This window comes from Dipodomys merriami, unplaced genomic scaffold (genome assembly GCF_024711535.1).
Source record: "Dipodomys merriami isolate MVZ:Mamm:240054 unplaced genomic scaffold, mDipMer1.0.p SCAF_6, whole genome shotgun sequence".
Classification (NCBI taxonomy): domain Eukaryota; kingdom Metazoa; phylum Chordata; class Mammalia; order Rodentia; family Heteromyidae; genus Dipodomys; species Dipodomys merriami.
In genome coordinates, this window is record NW_027206179.1 from 7,544,955 (window position 1) to 7,569,881 (window position 24,927).

The 24,927-nt window shown below is 38.1% G+C and overlaps 1 protein-coding gene across 1 annotated transcript; it reads left to right on the plus strand.

Moving 5' to 3' along the window:
- LOC138813737 (vomeronasal type-2 receptor 116-like) lies at positions 1–22,601 on the plus strand. The gene is given in 6 exon segments (XM_070002116.1): positions 1–92; positions 14,840–15,128; positions 16,251–17,057; positions 17,602–17,829; positions 18,966–19,089; positions 21,682–22,601. Coding segments are annotated over 6 exon segments (2,460 nt in total).
- The last annotated feature ends 2,326 nt before the right edge of the window (positions 22,602–24,927 follow it).

Below are 24,927 nucleotides of genomic sequence, written 5' to 3' on the forward strand. Positions count from 1 at the left end.
ATGGACGGAGACATGATGATTGCTGGATTTTTTCCTCTCTACGGTTTGGGAAGCGAAAGTTTCAGTGATACTCCAAAGCAAGAGAACACACGGTAAGCAACTTATTGTTTGATTTCCATTTCCTGTTTTGTGCCCACAATGGGAAATGACTGTGGTAATTCTGGATGCAAACCTCAATGTTCTCTGTATCCTCTACCCTGACGTTTATTGAAGTAGACACATGTTTAATCATTATTATTACCACCATCTTCTTCTTTACATAGTTTTACAAAGGAGTTGCCATTTAACCCAGCTGTTTATGAGTGCAATTTATCTTGATCAATGTTGCCTTTCCACATTCTCATGTATCCCTCTCCTACCTATCACTTTCCTTTCTCTTCTTAATTTTGTAAGATATACAATGGATTCTTGACTGAGTTCTCTCCCTCTTCTCCTCTTCATTTGTTCATCCTTTTCCTCTCACCCAATTCCTTTCGAATACTTGTTCCCTGTTTTTTTTTTTTTGTTCTTAAATTTGGCTTTGCCGATCTAAGCACTTACACAATTTGAGTTCTTTCTTGAATCTATCACATTTCAGTTAATACGTTTGTGTATGCTCATCTATTTTGGAGAGATTTTCTATCTGTTAATAGGAGAGGACTGGTTTCCTTCCATGTGATTTCTCTTTTCCAGGGCTGTGAACTCTCCAATTCACTCCAGCATCCCTCTATCTCTTCTGTCCCATCTGTCTTTGCAGAAGATGAAGTGATGTTATTACTAACAACTTGAGTCAGTGGCATGAGTTCTGTACTTTGAAGCTGTAGATACCTTTCCTACCCCATAGACCAGAGGTCTGAGAAGTTTTGTTTAGTAAGTATGGAGTGACATATATTTTGCTAATCTTACTGTAGAGATGCAGTTAGTCTTTCAGACTAAGCTGGGCATCAGTGGTTCATACCTGAAATCCTAGCTACTCAGGAGGCTGAAATCTGAGGATCACAGTTCAAAGCTAGCACAGGCAGGAAAAGTCCATGGGACTCTTATCTTCAATAAACCAATCAGAAAACTGGAAGTGGTTCTGTGGCTCAAGTGATAGAGCTCTGGCCTTGAACTGAAAAGCTGAGGGACAGTGATTAGGCCCAGAGTTCAAACCCCAGGACTGACAAAAAAAAAAAAAAAGAAATCCCACTGTTCAGGCAATCCTAGGAATAAAGTTTTGTTCAAAAGAATCACAAAGGTGAAAAGTCCTGAGCAGACTGTGCTTATGAAAGTCCTGCATACCAAGTGCAAGGCACTGAGTTCAATCCACAGCACTGCTGAGAAAAGTTAAAGCTTCAAATTTATCCACCAATTAATTGATGGACCTATAGGTAATTTCTGTTTATCAGTGATTGTTACTAATCATACAGAGAACATGGCAGTGATGGTACCTTTTTACTGTATTAATTATATTCCATTGGTTATGCAGCTATCACTGAGGTTACTGAATCATATGGGGCTTTGACTTAATTTTGATGTTCCTCAAACAAAAGTTTCCACAGTGTCTAGACCAATGTACATTTCTGCCAATTGAGTGCAGAAATTCACTTTTCTTCAACTCCTCACCAGCCCCTTTTGTTCTTAGTCTTCCATACATTAACTATTCTTAACCTTGTGAGATGATGTCATTCTGTTGTTAGATTTATACTTTGCTGAAGATTAAGACCAAACATGTTGCATCAATCCTCTGTTCACCATCTGCATCTCTTTCTCTCTTTCTCTTCCTCCTCCCTCTCTGTGCGCACATATTGTGACTTGAACACAAGGCATTGCAGTCTCCCCTTGCTTGCTTGCTCACAGCAGGTGCTCTACTTGTGGAGCTATGTCTATAATCCTGCCTTTTCTGATAAACCAGAGAATCCAAGACCATTTTGCTTGGGCTGATTACAACTGAAATCCTCTGATCTTCCATATTTACACAAGAATCTGGCAGGATAGGATCCAAATGTAAACCTATTTTCAGAATTTTGAGGAAACTCCATGTTGATGCCTATATTGCTTGCCCAAATGTTTACAGACACAACAATGTAAGAGATTCCTTTCTATGTGTCTCACCAGCATTATTCGTTTGCTTCATGACTTCTATTTTGATACCAAATGAAATGTTAATGTAGGTCTGAGTTGCATTTCATTTCTGTTGAAGGATGTCAAACATTTCTTTGGGTATCTTTAAGTAATTTGTATTGCTTCTTCTGGGACCTGTCCAAATCATTTGCTCATTTATTATTTAGATTCTTTGTTCTTTTCCACTTTTTTTGAGATCTTTGGAAAACCAGGGTAGTTTTCTTTTCTTGACTAGCTAGTGAAGATTCTGGTAATTGTTCCTTTAGAGCTGAAACTTTAAGAGTATAAGATTGTAATTCATTCTTCAATTCGTGCTCATGCAGAACAGGCTATTAGTGTTGTATATTATATAGTGTTGTTAGTATATTGATGAGGATATAGGCCACTATGTTTATCATAGGCATCAAATATAGTTATTATAGTTTAACTTCCTTCTCTGGTTTGGTTTTAGGGTAATGTTGGAGTTATGGGATGTGGTTAAGAAATTCCTGCCACTTGCTGTCTTTCAAAATAAGAAAAATGGGTTTTAGCAACTGTTGAATGTTATTTGGAACAATTCAACTATGAAAAACCAGTACAACATTAAAAAAATACATATTTTTGTCGGTAATGGTGCTTGAACTCTGGGGCTGGGCACTGCCCTCAGCTCTTCAGCTCAAGGCTAGTGCTCTATCACTTGAGCCACAGTGCCACTTCCAGCATTTTCTGCTTATGTGGTGCTGAGGAATTGAACCCAGGGCCTCCTGCATACAAAACAAGCACTCTACCACCTTCTCAGTCCATGAAAAAGTTTTTTTTTTTTTTTTTTTTTTTTTTTGTCGGGGCTTGAACTCTGGGCTTGGGCGCTGGCCCTGTGCTCTTCAGCTCAAGGCGAGCGCTCTACCACTTGAGCCACAGCACCACTTCTGGTGTTCTAGTGGTTTATTGGAGATAAAAGTCTCAAGGACTTTCCTGCCCAGGCCAGCTTTGAACAGTGATCGTCAGATCTCAGCGTCCTGAGTAGCTCAGATTACAGGCGTGAGCCACTCGCTCCCGGCTGACAAGGTTTTTATTACTCACTGAAGTTCATAAAATGCATATTTTCCAAATGTATTGTTTTTGTGTCTTCCTATTTTAGCTTTGGAAAGTGCTCCATGCCATTTCTTCCATGTTATAAAATGTAGTGACATGTCATTTTCTGAAAACAACTTTAACGATCTTTCGTGTTTCTTTCTTTTCTTTCTTTTTTTTAATCTTTCTGTTTCTGATTTCATGTTAATGGCTTTCTTTTTCATAGTCTAGCCAATGACTTTTCCCTTTTGTTTTTGAAAAACTCCTCTTTATTTGATTGATTACTATTGTGTTTTTTTAAATTTAAAATTTAATTTTATTGTCAAGGTGATGTACATAGGAGTTACAGTAACATAAATAAGGCAGCAATGTATATTTGTCAAACCATATCTGTGTTTTTAATTTTAATTTCTTTTACTCCTATCAAATTATTTGATTCACTCTGTTAATTTTGGAGTTTAGTTGTTTTCCAGTTCCTTGAAATGCAGGTAAGTTTCAATGACTGTTATAGTTTCCATTGGAGTCAAGCAACTTGGGTGTATAGATGGGGCTGGGAAGGATGGGGAAGAACAATGGAAGGGATGATATTGAGATACATTTTACTTATAAACTGTCATGTTAAATTAAAAACAATTACTTAAAGATAAAAAAGCCAGATGCTGGTGTCTCATGCTTCTAATGTCTAAGTAGTCTCAATGTATGTTAAAGAAAATTCCAATGTTCTCTATATTTTGAGATTGGTTATGGGCCATCTCTCTTAATCTATCAGGAAAAATGTTCAATGAGTGAAGAAGAGCTGTCCTATTCATAAACTGGGTGATATTGTTGTAACCATCTTTGTAAGGTGAACCCAATCATGAGAAACAGAGAAGCCACATTTTGAGAGAGAATTAGAATCTTTATTAGAAAGTCGGCATCTGCAGGTAGAGTATTGTCTCAAAGCCCTGCAGCCCTGCACAGTGGGTACCCCAAGCTTTTAAATATAAAATCCACATGTTTGGGTGATGACAAAACCCCAACATAAACAAAGGCACCAGGAGCATGGCTTTTTCCCTCTGGGTCTAAACAACTGGATACATTTGCATTTCATCCAGATCAGAGCCCTCCTTCCTCTATCACTCGAGCAAGGCATCTGCAAATAAAGGATGGCTTGTCTCACCTCTAGGCTTTTGAAGCTGGGAGAAAACACACCATCACCCAGCTAGGCACCATGGTAGCTTGTGAGAACAAGGTGATAATACTTAGACCTATTTTCCTTACTTCAATATGTTGTGTAGCTGTGAGGCTCACTTGATCTAAGGTGTAATTTCTTTGGCCAACTTCCCAGCCCCATCTTTGTGATGAATCTCTGTGCTTTTGTCTGAATAATCTCTCCAGTCATTGTTTAGTGATGATTGTACTGGGGACCTCCTTCTCTCTCTTTTTTTCTTTTGCTATTTCCTTCATGGAATGAAGTGCTTGTACAGTGAGTAAATATACATTTAAAACTGCTAAGTCCTGTTGGTGATTTGATTCTTTTGTCTTTGAAGTGTGACCTTTGTCACTTTTCATTGTGTTGAAAGTCTATTTGACATGTGTTATAGATACTCCTGCTTTCTTTTGGTTTCCACTTGCACGAGCTGTCTGCATTCCTTGCAGTGTATGAGAGCCCTTAAAGGTGAACTGTGGTTCTTAGAGGTAGCATAGAGTTTGGCATATGTTGGTACTGGGGTCTGAAATCAGAACCTGGGTGCAGGTCCAGAGTTCTTTTGGTCAAGCCTAGCACTCTACTATTGATCCACACCTCTACTTCAAGCTTTTTGTGGCCAACTGGAGATCAGAGTCTCATGCCTTTGCTTGCCTGAGCAGGAAAAGTCATTATTCTCAGATCCCAGACTCCTGAGTAGCTAGGACTACAAGGATGAGCCACAGATGCTTGGCTTCAGTCACATATCTTTTAAATGAAGAATTTCATCCATTTTTGATCCTAGTCACGGTTGATAGATCACTTCTCCTTAGTGTCATTACGTGACTTGTACTCTAGTTTCACTAAAGGTTTTTCTATTCTTTGTCCCTTGACTCAATGGTTCATAAGTGAGTTCACTAGTAGTCTATTTTTTAAGTTTTTAAACTTTTTTGTACATTGTTACAGGTAATTTTTCCAATATCACAATAATACAGTGACAATAATGAAAGCAATAATATCTCTTCTTGTTAGATGCTTATTGAAACGTTCTTATTTGTTCTAAGTATTATTTATTTTAATCTTCACTACAACTGTGATTTAAGTATTTCATTACCCCCACTTTATTAGTGAGCAAGTTAGGCATTTAGAAATTAATTTATTTTCCGAATTTACACAACTCTAGCATTTAGCCTAGGTTTCTGGACACAAAATCTGTGGTAGTAATTTTTTTATTCATACTCTCAGTTTACTAAATATGTCCTGAAACATTCTGTGGAAATGCCATTAAAGAAAACATCATAGTTCTTGCAGCTACTCTTTTTTTTAAAATACATTTTTATTGTAAAAATACTGTAGAGAGGGGCTACAGTTATATGAGCAAGATAATGAGTACATTTCCTATCAAGCATTGTTATTTCCTTCTTTGAGCTACTCTATATAGAGTTTCATCTCAGACAACATACTAATGCAACAAATTATTAAAACTTAACTTTCAACAATACATACTTACTGCAATTTTTCCTTTTAATAGATTACTCTTCTCAGTTTACATTCGTGTTAGCAATTCTGAGGTAATTCATGAACATTTCTGTCTCAAATTTTATACCCCTACAAATTTCTGAAGTTACTGATGCATGGTTGTGAAAAGAATGTATGCTATAACACAAAAATAACATCAAAAATGCAAATTCAATAAATACAAGTAGCAAAACATCAACAATCTGAAGGTATATTTGCTGTGATAAAAATTGTCCCCAGATACTAAATATCTGTGAAGACCCAGAGGCCACTGACTACTAACTGACTGGTTCCAAGTTTGAGGCATAGGTGCATTTTGAAGAATGTACAATAAGAGAGTAAAAGGATTATGTAAATGATAACTAATTTCAATCTCATAATACATTTCAAATTTGTGTTGTATTTGTACCCTCTCAAACCATTAAAGTTTCCTGTTGTCTACTTAAAGGACTTTGGGGAACACAGTTCTTTGACTTCGTATTTTGAGATAATTTTAGATTTATAGAATAATTACAAAAAATAGTTCCAAGAGCTACTTGTCTTTTATTAGCCCCTTGTAAGGCTGAAAACCCACAGAACCTTAATATAATTACCAAGAGATGTGTAACGGTTTTCATATTGATTCTCATAGTGTTAATTTCATCTTTTAAGGAAGCATGTGTCTATTCTTGACTGAATCTTTTTTTTAGGTCTTGGAATTCCTTTGATATTTCTTCTTTGTACTTTTGAAATTGCTGTTGTAACTCTTTTTTTTTTATTACTTTGGTCAATTCTGCCTTTTTTTTTTTTTGTCAGTTGTGGGGTTTGAACTTGGTTTGGGCGCTGTCTTCAGCTCAAGGATAGTGCTCTACCGCTTGAGTTACAGTGCCTCTTCCGGTTTTCTAGTGGTTTATTGGAGATAAGAGTCTCATGGACTTCCCTGTCTGGATTGGCTTTGAACCGTGATCCTCAAATCTCAGCTTTCTGAGTAGGTAGGATTACAGGCACGAGCCACAGGCACTTGGCTCATAATTCTTTAATCTTTTGTTCTCCATTTCTTCTTCACTCTCACTGGAGTTCTATCCTGGGTTGCTGCTGGAGCACACACATGTTTCATGGTATAAGTCAGAATCCAGTGGCCTAGGGGCGTAGGATCTCAGTTGGGGTACACTTGCTTGTCAGTTCCCAGTGGGTTGGTGGTACTCTTCCAGCTGTGCGAGTTTATGCATGATTCCCAGCTCCATTATCTAGGGACCATGGGTGATGGCTGCTAGACCTCCCACTTGGGGCACACAGGAGCAGTTATAGGTGGGACTTGCTTCAGAGGCTGCTGGAGCCTGCACACAGTTCCTGTGGCAGGGGCAGAAGAGTGTCCCCTGTGGGGTACTCACTGATCCTGGAACAGGTTAAGGGCTGTCCAGCGATGCTGTGGCAGAACTCTGTATGTATGTGCTGTAGTTTGCTGGTTCCCATGGCCAACACATTCAGTTGTGGTGATTAAGGGTGGAGCAGTGTGGAGGTGGAAGCTCTGGGTCTGGGTTTCACGGTAGCTTGCCTCTCCCTAGTAATCTATTTTGATCTCTTTTTTTTTGTCTAAGGCCAGATTCAAACTGTTTTGCTCATTGATCCATGCCTCTAACTCCTGTTTTGATTTAAAAAAGTTTTTTTTTATTATAAAGATACTGTACAGAGGGGTTACAGTTCCACAAGTAATGAGTACATTTCCTATCTAGCCTGGTTATCCCCTTCTTTGTTTATCCCCTACTATCCCTTCCCTTCCCAGCCTGTTTTGATTTCTTACTCCTTTTTGTCTATTATGGATTTCCATTTGTGGTTATAGGAAGCTTAAAATATACTCGATTATGGCAAATTATTTTGTAATTATAACCATTATCCTTGATGATAATAATGAAAACCAAATGAAAGAACAAGAGAAAATGTACACAGAAAGCAAACTATGGTCAAAATCCATTAAGTAAATGTAAAATAAGTCACAGAGAAATCTCTTCATATAATTAAAGCAGCAAATATGAGCTGGATGCCAGTGTCCCATGCCTGTAACCTTAGCTATTCAGGAGGCTGAGATGTAAGGATCATGGTTTAGAGCCAGCCTAGGCAGGATATTCCCTGAGATTCTTATCTCCAAATAAATACTCAGAAAACACTGGAAGTGGTGCTGTGACTCAAATCACAGGGCATTAGCCTAGGACACAAAAAAGCTCAGAGATAGTACCCAGGTCCAGAGCTCAAGCCCCTGGATTGATCAAAAGAAAAAAAACCCCAAAACTAAGTATGTACAATGAAATATAAGTATGTACAATGAAAACTCTGTTACTGGATCATGGATCATATTTCTCATCATTTCAAGTATTATATATCTGATTTTACATTTTTGTATATTGAATATTAGAAATATGCTAATATTTTCCATTTTATAAGAAATATATGTATGTTTGAACTAGCACATTTACATGGCAGAACATTGCTACTATGTTTGTATAGTCATTTTTACCAGTAAGTATGATCCATTTCTATATATTTTTGTTTTTATTTATTTATTTTATTGTGGAAATACCGTACTGAGGGGTTACAATTACATGAGCAAGGTAATGAGTACATTTCTTATCAAGCATTGTTGCCTCCTCCTTTGTTTTCCCTTATCCTTCCCGTCTCCTCCCCCACCACTCCAAAGTTGTAAAGTTCATTTTTCAACATAATGTCTTGTAATCTCATTGTTGCCTTCCATATTAATGGTTCTTTTCAATTGGAAACTTTCCTTTATTATACCTTCTAGAGTAGATCTGCTACAAATATATTTTTTTAGTTTTGCATGTTTGGGAACATGCTTATCTAGCCTTCATTTGTGCAGGATATTTTTCCTAGGTGCCATATTCTTTGTGGATAATTTATACTTGTTATCTTCAGAATTATATAGCTCTCATTCCACGCCCTCCTGGCCTATGTGGACTATACTGAGAGAAGTATGCTATTAGGGAATCAGGGTCATATTTTCTTGCAGACTTGAGAATCTTCTGTATATTCCTATATATTTCAGTTATGAGATCTTGATCATAAGAGATGTCATTGTAAAAGTTCCATTTATGGGGCTGGGATGTTGGCTCAGTGGTAGAGTGCTTGCCTCACATGCATGAGGACCTGGGTTCAATTCCTCAGTACCACATGAGCAGAAAAAAAGCCAGAAGTGGCACTGTGGCTCAAGTGGTAGGGCACTAGCCCTAGCCTTGAGCTGAAGAGCTGAGGAACAGTATCCAGGTAACGGTTCATCCCCCATAACTGACAAAAAGTTCTATTAACCTTTGATGTTCCTAACCATGGATATTTGCACTTTTATGTACAGTAAGCTAGAAATCTATAGAATATTTCTCAATATAATAAAGGCTGTGTATTACAAACCAACAGCCAGCATTATGCTTAATAGGGAAAAATTAAAACCATTCCTTCTAAATTAAGGCATGATACAAGGATGCCTACTCTTTTTACTTCTCTTCAAAACTGTGCTGGAATTCTTTTTTTTTTGTGTCTTTTTTTTATTTTTTTATTTTTTAATATTATTTTATTTTATTTGAGAACATACTGTACAGAGGGGCTACAATTACATGGGCAGGATAATGCATACATTTCTTACCAAGCATTGCAGCCTCCTCCTTTGTTTACCCTTCACCTCCCTTCCCAGCCTCCCCCCTCCCCCCACCCAATTATACCCCCCTCCCCCCCCACCGACATTGTAAAGCTGGTTTTGACATGACATTTTGTACTTCTCATTGTTGCAACAGGTCCACCTGAATCCTTAAACGGCTTGTTTGCCCCCATCTCCTCCATATGTTATACTGACATCAAATATAGTGAAAGCGGGGGTTACACTGTGGGGGAGGGACATACAAAGCAACAAAGAAATAATCTTATAAATGCGTTAGAAACACATGCATGAAAGAAACGAAAACATTAAAATACATATTTAAGGGTTCATTTTCCTAACATCACATTATCTGACCTTTTCCGCTTGACTCATAGCTATACTAGAGATTGCAAATAAGGGAAACCATGGGACCTATGCTTCTTTGGGCCTGGCTTACTTCACTTAATATAATTTTTTCCAAACCTTTCCATTTCCTAACAAATGGGAAATGTCATTCTTTCTGATGGAGGCATAGAATTCCATTGTGTATATATACCACATTTTCTTGATCCATTCATCTACTGAGGGGCATCTGGGTTGGTTCCATATCTTAGCTATGGTAAATAATTGTGCTGGAATTCTTAGCAAGAGTAATAAGGCAAGAGAAAAACATATGAGGATCCAAACAGAGAAAGAAGCAGTAAAGCTATCCCTCTTTGCAGATGACATGATCCTATATTTAAAGAACCCTAGAGATTCCTCACCCAAGCTTCTTGAGTTGATTTGAAACTTTGACAAAGTACTAGGGTAGAAGATGAACTCACAAGACCAGTAGCCTTCCTGTATGCCAACAATAAGAAGAGTGATGCTGAAATCAAGAAAGCAACACCATTTTCATAGACTTAAAAAAAAAACGAATCATTAACTTAACCAAAGGTGTGAAAGACCCCTGTTGTGAAAGCTTTAATACTCTGAAAAAAGAAATTGAAGCAGATTTAAGGAAATGGAAAAGCCTTCCTTCTTCTGGATGGGGAGAATCAACATAGTAAAAATGGCAATTCTGGCCTGAGCAATGTACAAATTCAATGCAATACCCATCAAAATCCCAACAACTTTCATTAAGGAGATAAAGAAATCAATAAAAATTGATATGGAATAATAAAAGATCCAGACTAGCAAAAACATCCTTAGCAGGAAGAAAAATGATGGAGAAATATCAATACCAAACTTTAAGCTTTATTACAAAGTCATAGTGATAAAGCAGCTTGGTACTGGCACAAAAATAGCCCGAGGACCAATTGGATAGAATAGAAACCCAGAAAAAGCCCACAAATAAAAAAAGCCCTATCTAATATTTGATAAGGGAGCCCAAAACACAAGTTGGAAGAAAGACAGCCTCTTCAACAAATGGTGCTTGCAAAAATTAGCTGTCTACATGCAGAAAACTGAATCTAGATACAAATATATCACCCTGCACCAAAAACATCTCTAAATGGATGAAATACCTCAATGAAAGGACAGATACCCTTAAAATATTATAGGAAGTAATATGGGAAACACTAGGGCTTCTAGGCAGCAGTCAAAAATTTCTAAATAAAGATTCAGAATCACAACAAATTAGAGAAAGACTGGATGAGCAAGATTGTATCAAACTGAAGACCTTCTGTGTGGCAAAGGGCATAGCTAGCAAGATAAATAGAAAGCCCACAGAATGGGAGAAGATTTTTATTAGCTATATCCCAGACAAGGACCTCATATCTAAAATACACTTAGAGCTCAAAAAATTATCCATCACCAAATAAACCCTCAAAAACTCAGCCAGGTGCTGGCGACTCACGCCTGTAATCCTAGCTAGGCAGGAGGCTGAGATCTGAGGACTGCAGTTCCAAGTCATCCCAGGCAGGAAAGTCCATGAGACTCTTATCTCCAATAAACCACTAGAAAACCAGGAGTGGTGCTGTGGCTCAAGTGGTAGAGTGCTTGCCTTGAGCTGAAGAGTACAGGGATAGTGCCCAAGCCCAGAGTTCAAGCCCCACGACTGACCAAAAAACCAAAAACCAAAAAACAAAACAACTTAGTCAATAAATAGGCTAAAGACTTAAAGATGTGACCAAAAGGAACTCTACTACACTCTTGGTGGGAATGCAACCTTGTTTAACCACTCTGGAAAGCAGTATGGAGGTTCCTTAAAAGAGTAAACATAAATCTTCTGTAAGAGCCAGCAATTACTCCTCGGCATTTACCAAGTGGACCACAAACAAGGCCACTCTAAAGCCACCAGCACAACCATATTCAGTGCTGCATTGTTCATGATAGCCAAGGTATGGAATCAACTTAGATGTCCCTCAGTAAAAAAATGGATCAAGAAATTGGGAGGGAGAGAGAACATGGGAGTAAATGAAGGAGGGATAACAATGTTCCATAAGAAATGTACTCATTACCTTACATATGTAACTTTAACCCCTCTGTACATCATGCTTACAATACAATAAAATTAAAAAAAGAAATTGTGTATATATACAAAATGGAATTCTATTAACCTATCAGAAAGAATGATATTGCAGCATTCCTAAGGAAATGGAAAGACTTGGAAAAATTATATTAAGAAAAATTATCCAGAGCTAAACAAACACAGGCTGCATGGTTTCCCTCATTTGTGTTAATGAAAAAGTGCCCATAAATCTACAAGTAAACACATGTAAATAATTTAAATAAGTAAATAAATAAAGATATATACACACACACATTGGGACTTGATAGATTACATAGGACTCTAGACAATCACACAATAAGACTAAAGAAGGTTATGTTTAGGAGTGGTTGAGAAAGGCTCAATAGCTATGTGCATCTGATCATATAATATAATAATCTATGAAATAAACTCCAAGAAAAGGAAACAAGAGGCACTTTTTTAATCTTTTATTTATTTATTTATGGTACTAGTTTTGAAAACATTCTTAAGTCATATACAAATGAAAGACAAATTATTGACTTTTTTTCTACAAAAGAGCTTAATCATTGGAAATTGGTATTTTCATTTTTTTTTTTTTGGTTGGTCGTAGGGACTGAGCTCTGGGCCTGGGTGCTGTCCCTGAGCTCTTCAGCTCAAGGCTAGGACTCTACCACTTGAGCTACAGTGCCACTTCTGGCTTTTTCTGCTTATGTGGTGCTGAGAAATTGAACCCAGGGCCTCATGCATGGAAGGCAAGCACTCTATCACTGAGCCACCTTCCCAGCCCATACCATTTTCATAGTTTTCAAGTTGTTTTCCTTGTAGTATCCATATGCAAAACATCAGTCTTGACATTGAAAAGTTGACTATGACTTACAGGTAAATCACTTTACTCTTCTGTTCTATGTAAATGTCTCACCGATCATCAGTTTCAGACAAAGGATGAAACAGTGGTAAAATTAGATACAACAGGCCATTTTACAAATTTACCTAAGCACAAACAAAAGCTATGTTGCTCTACAATACACAAAACTTCAAGAGGCACTTTTTAGTTGCCATTGTTGCTATTTTTTCTTTTACCTTTTTCTTGTTTGTATTTGGGAGGGTAAAGAAGGGCACATAAAAAGTGGAACAAGGGTGAACAAACAGAACAATGATATTCATTAGACACTACATGGAAAATGAACTTTATGTCTTGTGGAAAGGAAAAACTGGGACAGAGGTACAGAAAGGGAGACAATATTAAAAAAGATTGTATTCATTACTTATTACCTGATTCATGTAACTATGACTGTTTTCTATATCAGCTCTACAATAACAATAAAAGAATTTTTATTCTGTTCTTTGAACAAGCATTTTACATTATCCTGCCATTTACTAAACTTCAACAGCAGTGACATTTATTTTTTTTTTGCCAATTTATAACAATTTTTTTTTTGAGGTCCGGTCGTGGGGCCTGAACTCTGGGCCTGGGTGCTGTCCCTCAGCTCTTCAGCTCAAGGCTAGCATTCTACCACTTGAGCCACAGCGCCACTTCCAGCTTTTTTTTCTTTTTGCTTATTTGGTGCTGGGGAATCAAACCCAAGGCCTCATGCATGCAAGGCAAGTGCTCTACCACTGAGCCACCTTCTCAGCCCCGATATAACAAATATTTTTCATGTCTACAATTCTTCCTTTGGTTTAGTTTTCCACATGAATATTTTCAATCTCTTTAGATTTTCCTCAAGCTCACTATTTTCTTGTTTTATCTGTTTAAGATTAGTTTTTTGCTTTTTAAAATTTTCTTACTATTAAAAAGAGGGTACAATTTCAAAAGTCAGGTAATAAGTATATTTCTCTTTGGACAATCACTTCCTTTCTTTCACTCTCACTAAATTTTACAAATTTATTTTCTTTTATTTTAATTGTGAAAATACCATACAGAGGGGTTACAATTACATGGGCTAGGTTAAAATTTATTTTCAAACAGCATAAATCAATGACAAGGAATTCCATTTTTATTAATTCCACACATGCACATAGGAACTGCTGGAGAAGTTCACTCTCTCACTTGTTGTAACATTCTACCTCAATCACTTCCTTTTTTCAAATAGTGTGTTGCATTCCATTATGCTGGTATTTGTTTATATGACAGAGAGAAAGAGAGGGGGGATGGAGGAAGAAAAGGACGGAGGGAGAGACAGAGTAAGTGGACTTTGATCCTCTTTACTCCCTGTATCCTTTTCTTTCCACTATCTCAATGTACAGCAAGCAAGTAGTGATCATCTAGGCATTTTCCAAAACTGCATTTTGCCATGGGGGATTTGGAACAGGGATTTCAGCACAAGGCTTCATTTCATGACAATTCTTTCCCCATCCCTCAAGTTGGAGGCTCCTTTCTTCATTAGTTTCTTGAAATTTAGTCAAGTGAGTTAACATGGGAAACTACTTTCTGTTGCATTTTAAGGTGTCTTATTTGTTCTACTATTTAAATCAGAACTAAGATCTGCCTCCTGATATTTGCATTTTTGTTCTGGATAGCTAGTGCAGAAAGAGCTGTTGAAGGTGGTGGGTCTCTGGGGAGAGCTGAAGGATCTTCCTCAAATGAGCCCATCACTTGCCACAAAACCTTGTAATATAAACTCTGTGGCTGGAACACAAAGATTTATTTTTCACACACATGGAGCTAGTTTCTCCAAGATCAAGGCAAAAATATTTGGTGTTTCATGAGAACCTATTCCACTTTTAATAGAGAGCAAACTTTTTGGTGTATTGCATATGAAAGAGAGAATAATCATCCTCTCTGAGCATTAGAGCATCATCCTCTCTGGACACTACATTACTAATCCATCTTGAAGGCTGTACTATTTCAATATATTCATTTTGCAGACAAACATTCAACTCATCAAAATCATTGCATTGTGTTGAAGATGAATTTTGAATTACTCTTGATAAATTTCTGATGTCTACGGTGCAGGTCTATCTCGAAGAACTACCAGTTTGTTCTGGCCTTGGCTTTTGCTGTTGAGGAAATCAACAAGAACCCTGATCTTTTATATAACATGACTCTGGGATTTGATATCTATAATGTGGATTTCAGAATTTGGTCAACACTTGACAATCCCTCTACTTGGCTCTCTGGGCAGTACAAGATCCCTAATTATACCTGCATGAGAGAAAGTAAGTCTGTAGCAGTACTTACAGGAATATCAGGAATAACATCTGCCCAGATTGGAACACTGCTGGAACTCTATAGGTTTCCACAGGTGAGGATGGGAGGGATGTAGATGTGTAAAGATGTCTTCTGTGGTGTTTCTGCAGATGATAGGAAGAGATAAGATACAGAAACCCATCAGAATTTAAAAAAAAAAAAACCACACCTTTACAAAAAAAAGAAACCCATCAGATTTTATCATATCAAAGCTAAACACACAAACACAATGGGATATCCATGTTTCCATTGGTTAAGAGAGAATGGGGAAGTTGGAGCAGACTAGGGGATTACCTAGATTTGAGAATCTGTTGAATAATTTTGTAGAAAACAATCTGGAAGTGGGAAATAACTTTAATAATGTGAAGTGAAAAAATAATGGATAAAAACTGAAATCATCTGGGTACTGGTTGCTCATTCTTGTAATCCTAACTACTCAAGGAGGACTGTTGTTTGAAGGTAGCACTGCCAGGAAATGCCATGAGACTCTCATATCCAATTAACCAGTACAAAACTGGAAATGGACTTGTAGCTCCAAGTGGTAGAGTGCTAGCATTGAGTACTAGAGCTCAGGGACAGTGCTCAATACTTGGTTTTAAGCATTAAGACTGGCAAAATAAATGAATTTATTTCCTGAATGAAGTCAGGCTGAGAAAGACAAAATGGGCAGGTTTTCTCTCACATATGGAAGTTAGCTTTAAAATATAAACATGAGATATGAAAACACACAGACATTAGCACATATACATGAATGTGCTGACTGAAGCATGGTGTAATTAAGGTAAAAAATGAACATCAGGAGGTTGAAAACATGTATTACCTGATAATAGGGGTAAGTATATGGGAATGGTATGTGGAACAGAGGAATGACGAGAGGAATGATGGCAAATATAGTTATAATACTCAAGTATATATGTAAAATAAAATGAGGAGATGAATGTGGTTGGTATGGATTGGGGGGATAATAGAAACAGTTACACACACAGACAGGCATTGCACACAGAAACTGACATGCTCAAATAAAATATCTTTGTACAGCTATTTAAAAACAATTAAAATTTGTTTTTTCCAAAACTACAAGAAAAACCCTTCCTTCCACCCATTTAATCCTTTGTTAATGTAAGTCAAGTCTGAGATTGTGAAGATTGGCAAACTCCCCAATTTTCTTTCCCTGCAGCTTACCTGTGGGCCTTTAGATCCTGTCCTGAGTGAACAAAGCAAGTTTCCTTCTCTCTATCAGATGGCCAGAAAGGACACATCACTAGCCATTGCCATGGTCTCCTTAATGCTTCATTTCAGCTGGAACTGGGTGGGGTTGGTGATCTCACTAGATGAAAGTGGTTTGTGGATAATTCCAGAATTGAGGGAAGAGATGGCCAAGAACAGAGTCTGTGTAGCCTTTGAGCATGTGATTCCAAGCACTATCCTTACACAAGTATTTAGCAGCCTGAAAATCCATGGAAAAATTAATAACTCATCAGCAAATGTATTTATCATTTATGGTGATAATGAATACCTTCTAAACTTAAGGCTGTATTTTGGGCAGTTTTTAGTGTCAAGCAAAGTTTGGCTTATGACTTCACAGAGTGATTTATCTATCAGTAGAAGGTATTTCATGTTAGGCTCATTCCATGTTCCTCTCATGTTTTCACATCACCATCCAGACATTTCTGGGTTTAAGAATTATGTCAGGGGAATTAATCCTTCTAACTATCTAGAAGACTTTTACCTTGCTAGGATGTGGTTTCTCTCTTTCAATTGCTCATATTCTGAGTCTGATTGTGGAACATGGGAGAACTGTCCCCAGGATGCCTCCTTGGAATGGTTGCCTGGACACATTTTTGACATGGCCATGTCTGAAGAGAGTTACAATATATACAATGCTGTGTATGCTGTGGCCCATGCCCTTCACAAGATGCTTCTTCGTCAAACAGAGATGCCACTGAAGGGAAATGGGAAAGGGATGGTTCCTTCTCCTGCATAGGTAAGGTCTAGTTTGTTGGATTTGACACACTTAAAACAAAGTGAATTGACAAATGTTCAAATTTTTTAAAATCCTAAGAGAAATTTTTTATAAATATTTACCTAAAAAGCAATGAGTTTGTTAAAATCCACCTTAGGTACTACCAATTTAACCAGTTGAATATCCCGAGATAGTCATAAAAAGTCATATCCCGAGATAGTCATAAAAAGAAATGAGCTATTTTAATTCCACTTTAGGTTGTACTAATTTAGTCAACTGAAAGTTCCTGGCTATTCACAAAATGAGTAGTTCTGCTGCTATACAACTTAGAGCAGTCTCATTCATGACTACTTGCATGGAGCTGGTTTGTCTTGAAAAGGGGCCTTATGATCCTTTCCTGAGTGAGTAGCACTCAGAAACATTGTTAGTCCTTGATAGACTTTTGTTCTACTTCATGTGTCAATCTAGACTTATAAAGGAAGTGTTAAAGACAATGAGGGGCATTGTAGAATTTTTTCTGTCCTAATTCTTGAATTCACTTCACCAGAACATGTATCTCTTTTAGCTGCACCCTTTTCTGAAGAAGATCCAATTTCATAATCCTGTTGGAGACCAAGTGATTTTGGATGAGAAAGACAAGTTAGAAGCAGAGTATGACATTGTGAACATTTGGAATTTTCCAGAAGGTCTTGAACTTAAGGTGAAAGTAGGACTATTTTCTCCATATGCTCCACATGGTCTTCAACTGTCAATATCTGAAGATATGATAGAGTGGACCATAGGAACTACTGAGGTGAGTTAGACCTGACCACAATGAGAAGTACTGCATAGAAGCAAATAATCCCTAGATTTTAAGTCCCCTTGTTCTTATTAACTATCCAGCATTGGATAATTATTTTTAGCTTGATCAAGTTTCTTATTTGGTGACTCTTAGATGGAAAAGGAATATACAAATTTTATGTTTCTAAGTGTTAAATTATTTATTATCAGAAAATCTGAACACATGTAATTACTGTTTTGTAATATGGTGACAAAATACTTGAGGAATCAATTTATACAGTAGAAAGGTTCCTTTTGCCCCATACTATGGCTGTTTCAGTCCAGGCTGACTTGATGTATGATGTCTGCATCTGGAGGGACAGGAATCCTCCAAGAAGACTGTACCAGAATAAGATTTTCACTTCCTGACAATTGAAAATCAGAGAGGAGGAGATGATGAGCATGGGCTTCACATGATCCTGTGTGGAGCATGTCTGTACTTTAGAGAATGCTTTGACAGCTTCAGTGAGGGTTTACCTATTTCAGGAATCATTAGAAGACAATAATGAATATTCTGGGCACCAGTATCTCATGCCTGTAATCTAAGCTGCTCAGGAGGCTGGGACTAAGGATTGGGGTTTAAAGCCAGACCAGGCAGGAAAGTCTGTGACACTTATCTCCAATTAAACACAAAAACTGGAATGGACTTATGGTCTAAATTGGTAGAGCATTAGCCTTGAGCAAAATAGCTCAGGGATTATGTCCAGGTCCAGAGTTCCAGCCTCATGACCAGCACACACTTGGACACACACACACACACACACACACACACACACACACACACACACACATACACGCGTGCGCGTGCACACACACACATGCACACACGCACACAGTTAATTCCAAGAGTTCCTTAGGGCTGGTTATCAATGACTATTTTAGCATTAGGGTCTACCTCTTAAAGGTTCAACTCTTCCCAATAGTACACTGGGCTACAGATCATAGGCCTTTGAGGATCATCACATATGTAATCTCTGATAGTATCCAATCAACTGATTGGTAAGTATATAGAAATTGTTTTTAATGACCCAATTGCTAAGGAAACCTAATTATTTTGGAGCGGTAGGTAAAAGTTTGAAGAATTGCCAACATATATCTGATTTTCCTCAGATTCTTCACTCAGTTTGTAGTGAGAATTGTGATCCTGGATTCAGGAAATCCCCTCAGGAGGAAGAGGTTGTCTGTTGCTTTGATTGTATCCCTTGCCCAGAGGATGAGATTTCTAATGGGTCAGGTAAATCCATGATTTAAGAAGATATTTTCTGTAATGTTCCCTGATTATTCCCAGTGAAAAGAAATCAAGATTACAGAGCCAAAGTTTCCCTTTTCTAACAATTGATATTGCTCCTTGAAATTACACAAATTATGGCCTTGAATTACATCTGGCATTTTTTTTTCTCTAGCCCAATGTATGCATGGTTATTTGAAGAAAACTCACTTCTTGATACTTAGGAATGGAAGTTAGACTTTGGTCATAATATTAAATATAAAGCCTTACTAAGGACAGGATCTCTATGTTCTTCCAGACTGCATTTTACAAATCAAGGAAAACATGGATCACATACCCAGTGCATAGAACTGCTCTTGCCACAGAGGAAGTGCTCAGAAGCTGGGTTTGGTTTAAGAAATAAACAAGTGAAGCCAGGAGCCAATGTCTCATGCCTGTAATCCTAGCTACTCAGGAGGCTGAGATCTGAGGATGTTGGTTCAAAGTTAGCCCAGGCAGGAAAGTCCGTGAGACTCTTATCTCCAATAAAGCACTAGAAAATCAGAAGTGGCGCTGTGGCTCAAGCGGTAGAGCGCTCGCCTTGAGCTGAAGTGTGCAGGGACAGTGCCCAAGCCTAGAAATAAACAAGTGTTGTGCATAGTATGATGTTAGAGCTTCTCAGAGTGGTTTTTCTGTTTCCCACCACTACACAGGTAAGGAGGAGGACAAAACTATGTCATGGATTCAAAGATGTGCCCCAGGGTTCCTATTAATATTTCACAGAGATATTTACTAAAGTGTAAGCCATATCCACATTTTTCAATGGGGCTTAGGGAACTGTGAACAGAGTGCTAAAATGAACATTATAGCAGCCTAAAATAGTGTGGAAAATCATTGTGGTATTAAAAATGACAAAAATGGCACCTTATCAATATGTACGACAGTCACTAAGCTAAAAGATTCAATGTGACTGAAAAAACACTGTGGTAGTGTGGTTGAGGTCATGTGTTAGAAAAGAGTACAATAAAACAACACTATTTCTTAAAAAATTTTATTTTTGTTATTACATAGTTGATATACAGAGGGGTTACAGTTACAAGAATCAGGTAATGAGTACAATTCTCTTAGAGCGATGTCTTCCCTTTCCTCATTTTCTCCTACTTTTTCCCTCCTTTCCTCACCCAAAAGATTTATAGTTCATTTTCCATAGTGTCCACCGAGTACCACTCTTGTATTTGTTCTGCCTTTCAGTGCCCACTTTTACTGTCTCACAGACAAAATAACAAACAAGACAAAAGGAAAAGAGACCAAGAACAGCAACAACAGCAACTAAAAAAATCTCTTGTTTCCTTTGGTTGGAGGTCATCATAAAATATTATTTTATATGATCATATGCACATAGCTATTGAACCTTTGTCAACCCTTCCTGTCCATATCCTCCTTTGGCCTCAGTGTGTGATTGTCTAGAGTCCTAGACATTTATCATGTCCTAGTCTCTCTCTCTTTCCCTCTCTCTCTCTGTTTCTCTCTTTCTCTCTCTCTCTCTCTCTCTCTCTCTCTCTCTCTCTCTCTCTCTCTCTTATATACATACATATATAATGAATAACACACTGGATGAATAAGCACAGTGAATGATTATCTATCTATCTATCTGTCTGTCTGTCTGTCTGTCTGTCTGTCTGTCTATCTAATTTAGTGTTTATTTGTAGATTTATAGGTGCATTATATCTACCATAAATGAAGGAAACCACAAAACTCATGTTTCCTTGGCTCTGGCTTACTTTGATTAATATAGTATTTTCCAAGTCTTTCATTTCTTTCTGAATGGTACAATATCATTCTTTGTGATGGATTAGTAGAATTCCATTGTGTACATATACCATATTCTCTGGATCCACTCATCCACTGAGGGGCATCTGGGTTGATTCTATATCTTGGTATGGCAAACAATGCGGTAATGAACATGGTTGTGTTGTTAGTCTTAGTGTGGTGTTGTTTCTGTTCCATTGGATAAATGCCCAGGAGTGGGATTGCTGAGTTATAGGGTAGTTTTATGTTTTTAGGAACCTTTATACTGCTTTCCAGAGTAGTTGAACAAGTTTACATTCCCACCAATAGTTAAATAGATTTCTCTTTTGGCCACATTCCTGCCAGCATTTGTTACTGGTAGTTTTCTTGATAGTGGCCATTCTAACTGGGGTGAGGTGGAATCTCAATAACTTTGAACATTTCTTACTCTAATTGGCAATGCTTTTATGATCACAAACACTGACGTGTTAGTTTTATCTTTTTTTTTCTTTATTTTTGTCGGTCAGGAGTCTTGAACTCTGTGCCTGGGCACTGTCCTTCAGCTCTTCAGCTCAAGGCAAGTGTGCTACCATTTGAGCCACAGTGCCACTCCAGTTTTTCTGGTGGTTTATTGGACATAAGAGTCTCATGCACCTTCCTGCCAGCTCTAGCTTTGACCTGTGATCCTCAGATCTCAGCGTCCTGCATAGCTAGGATTACAGGTGTGAGCCAACGGTGCCTGGCTGTTAGTTTTATCTTTAAGGGAGTTTTTAATTTTAATTGAAGAAAGTGTATCATTGAAAGCAGACTAATAGTTATCTTACTCACCAGATATGGAGCACTGTGTGAAGTGTCCAAGTCATCTGTATGCCAACACAGAGAGAAGCCAGTGCCTCTTGAGGTCTGAAAGATTCCTGGCTCATGAAGAACCCTTGGGCATGGCCCTGTCCTGCATGGCTCTCTGCTTGTCTACACTCACTGTTGTTGTTCTTGGGGTTTTTGTGAAGTACCAAAACACTCCCATTGTCAAGGCCAATAATCGGGCTCTCAGCTACATCTTGCTCATCTCCCTCATCTTCTGTTTCCTCTGTTCCTTGCTCTTTATTGGTCGCCCTGACACAGTCACCTGCATCCTGCAGCAGGTCACTTTTGGGGTTGTGTTCACTGTGGCTGTTTCCACAGTGTTGGCCAAAACGGTGACTGTGGTTCTGGCTTTCAGGGCCACTTCTCCAGGGAGAAGGATGAGGTGGCTGCTGGTATCAGGGGCTCCTAACTTCATCATTCCCTTCTGTACTTTGATACAAATTACTCTTTGTGGAATCTGGTTGGGAACCTCTCCTCCCTTTATTGACACAGATACACACTCTGAACATGGCCACATCATCATCCTGTGCAACAAGGGTTCCCTTACTGCTTTTTACTGTGTCCTGGGATACCTGGGAACCCTGGCCCTGGCCAGCTTCACTGTGGCTTTTCTGGCCAGGAATCTGCCTGATGCCTTCAATGAAGCCAAGTTCCTGACCTTCAGCATGCTGGTGTTCTGCAGTGTGTGGCTCACCTTCCTGCCTGTCTACCATAGCGCCAAGGGGAAGGTCATGGTGGCTGTTGAGGTCTTCTCTATTTTGGCTTCCAGTGGAGGGCTTCTGGGCTGTATTTTTGCCCATAAGTGCTACATTATCTTGATAAAATCAGATGGAAATTGTCTGCTTGACTTCAGGGATAAAACACATAAACAGCATAATAAGGTGTAAGATTAACCTTATGTGTTTGATCAAAGTATAGGAGGTCTGAACTAAACACCATTTTCTCTTAAGCTAGTAGTTTATTATGGGAACTATTTCAATGAGTAATTAGGTATTACTTGTTTGTTAAGTAGTGAATTTTAGTCTATATGTATTATACATTTTCTTCCAATTCAATCTGCATTTAATACTACCACTCCCAATTAGTATATTATCCTTTCTCCTGTTTTACTTGATTTCTCACTTTTCAAAACATTTATATAAATTGAATTCTTCCCTATATCATATTTTTTAGCTGTCTAATACCTTCCATTATTATTTCCTGTTACCAGATTTCCATACCCATTTGAGTATGTTGTATTCAGTAGTTATATAATACCATTCACACATTTGCCTTTTGAAATATTCCTGAGTATATTTTTCAGAATTCAGCCCTTCCTTCCCCTATCTTTTCACTTGTAGGAAAGGCTAGGTAGATGCTATAAAAATACTCATCAGTGTTGTCTCACAGTGTATTGAATTTAAGTACTAATATTTGATGAAAGTTGTAGAGGCAATATACTAGCAGTTGAGACAACCATGGCTGGGTATACCAGTGAATTTTTCCTTGCTTAATCACCTCTATTAACATAGTATAAATATGCAGATATTAGATTGTCATTTATAATATTTTTGTCATATTTATCAGTAGATGACAGAGGTTTATTTATGTATTTATTTTTTTTTTACTGAAGGCTCATGGTCTACCAGTTTGAGCAACAGTGCCACTTCCAAATTGTTGGTGTTTAATTGGAGATAAGAATCTCACAGAAGGGGCGGGGAAGGTGGCTCAGTAGTAGAGTGCTTGCCTTGCATGCTTGAGGCCCTGGGTTCAATTCCTCAGCACCACATAAGCAAAAAGAAAAAAGCCGGAAGTGGAGCTGTGGCTCAAGTGGTAGAATGCTAGCCTTGAGCTGAAGAGCTGAGAGACAGCGCCCAGGCCCAGAGTTCAGGCCCCACGACTGGACCCCAACCCCCGCCCCAAAAAAGAATCTCACAGAAGGGTAAACAAAGGAGGAGGCTACAATGCTTGATAAGAAATATACTCACTATCTTGCCCATGTAATTGTAACCCCTCTGTACAGTATATTCACAATAAGAAAAAAGAATCTCACAGACTTTCCTTCCTAGGCTGGCTATGAATGGCAATACTCAGATCTCAGTCTCCTGGGTAGCTAGGATTACAGGCATGAGCCACCAGTGCCTGGCTCCCATGCACCATTTTGAGGCAATATTATGTAACAAATGAAACATATTTTTATATTTCTAACTTCTGTACCGTGTTTTCAGAGAAGCTGTGAGAATATATCTCCATGTCCGAAGAAGTTATTTGTATATCTTGTCTCTTAATTTTAAAGATTTCATTGATGTGGTTAACTTCCATTACTTAGAAAAACAAATCCCCATTATATAATGCGGCTGTTGGGAGAATATATATTTAGTACTCTTTCATTGCATTTTGAAGACTTAGCAAGTAGTATTCCTTTCTAGTTTTCTTGTACCTGTTTTTCTTTTGGGTGGGGGAGAGGAGGGCTTGGGGGCCTGAACTTAAGGTCTGGGTACTGTCTCTGGGCTTTTTCACTCAAGGCTAGCACTCCTCCTCTTTGAGTCACAATGCCACTTCTGGTTTTCTGGTAGTTAATTGGAAATGTTCTCCTGGACTTTACTGCCCAGCTTGGCTTCTAACTGCGAGCCTCAGACTCAGCCTCTTGTGTGTGTATGTTTAGGGGCCTGAACCACAAATGCCTGACATAGCTGTATTTTAAAGTGAGTTTTTTCATTAAGATGATAGTGAAAACTTGTAGGCATGGATGGATGCATGTTATAGAGGATAAATAGGAGGCAGGCAGTAGGTTAATGACACAAAGGACAGGAGAAATTCATAAATAAGTAGATGGAGGAACAGAGGCAAGGGGAAAATGAACAAGAAAATGCATGCATGAGTATACCCAAAGGAAGCATATTTGCTGATTAAAAGTCTACTCAATAGCATCAGCCTTTCTCTCCCTATTACCACACTTGCTGCCACCTTCTTCTGGGCACTGTATACAGGAGTACAAGAATGCTCTAATCAAAGTTATTCTAGTTTTCTAGTCCTTAAGAACTAATGAGTTGAAACATTGAAAGTACTACAGTACAGATAATGAAAACAATGGAATGGAACATTTTTTTGGGGGGGTCCGGTCATGGGGCCTGAACTCTGGGCTTGGGCGCTGTCCCTTAGCTCTTCAGCTCAAGGCTAACACTCTACCACTTGAGCCACAGCGCCACTTCCAGCTTCTTTTTTTTCTGCTTA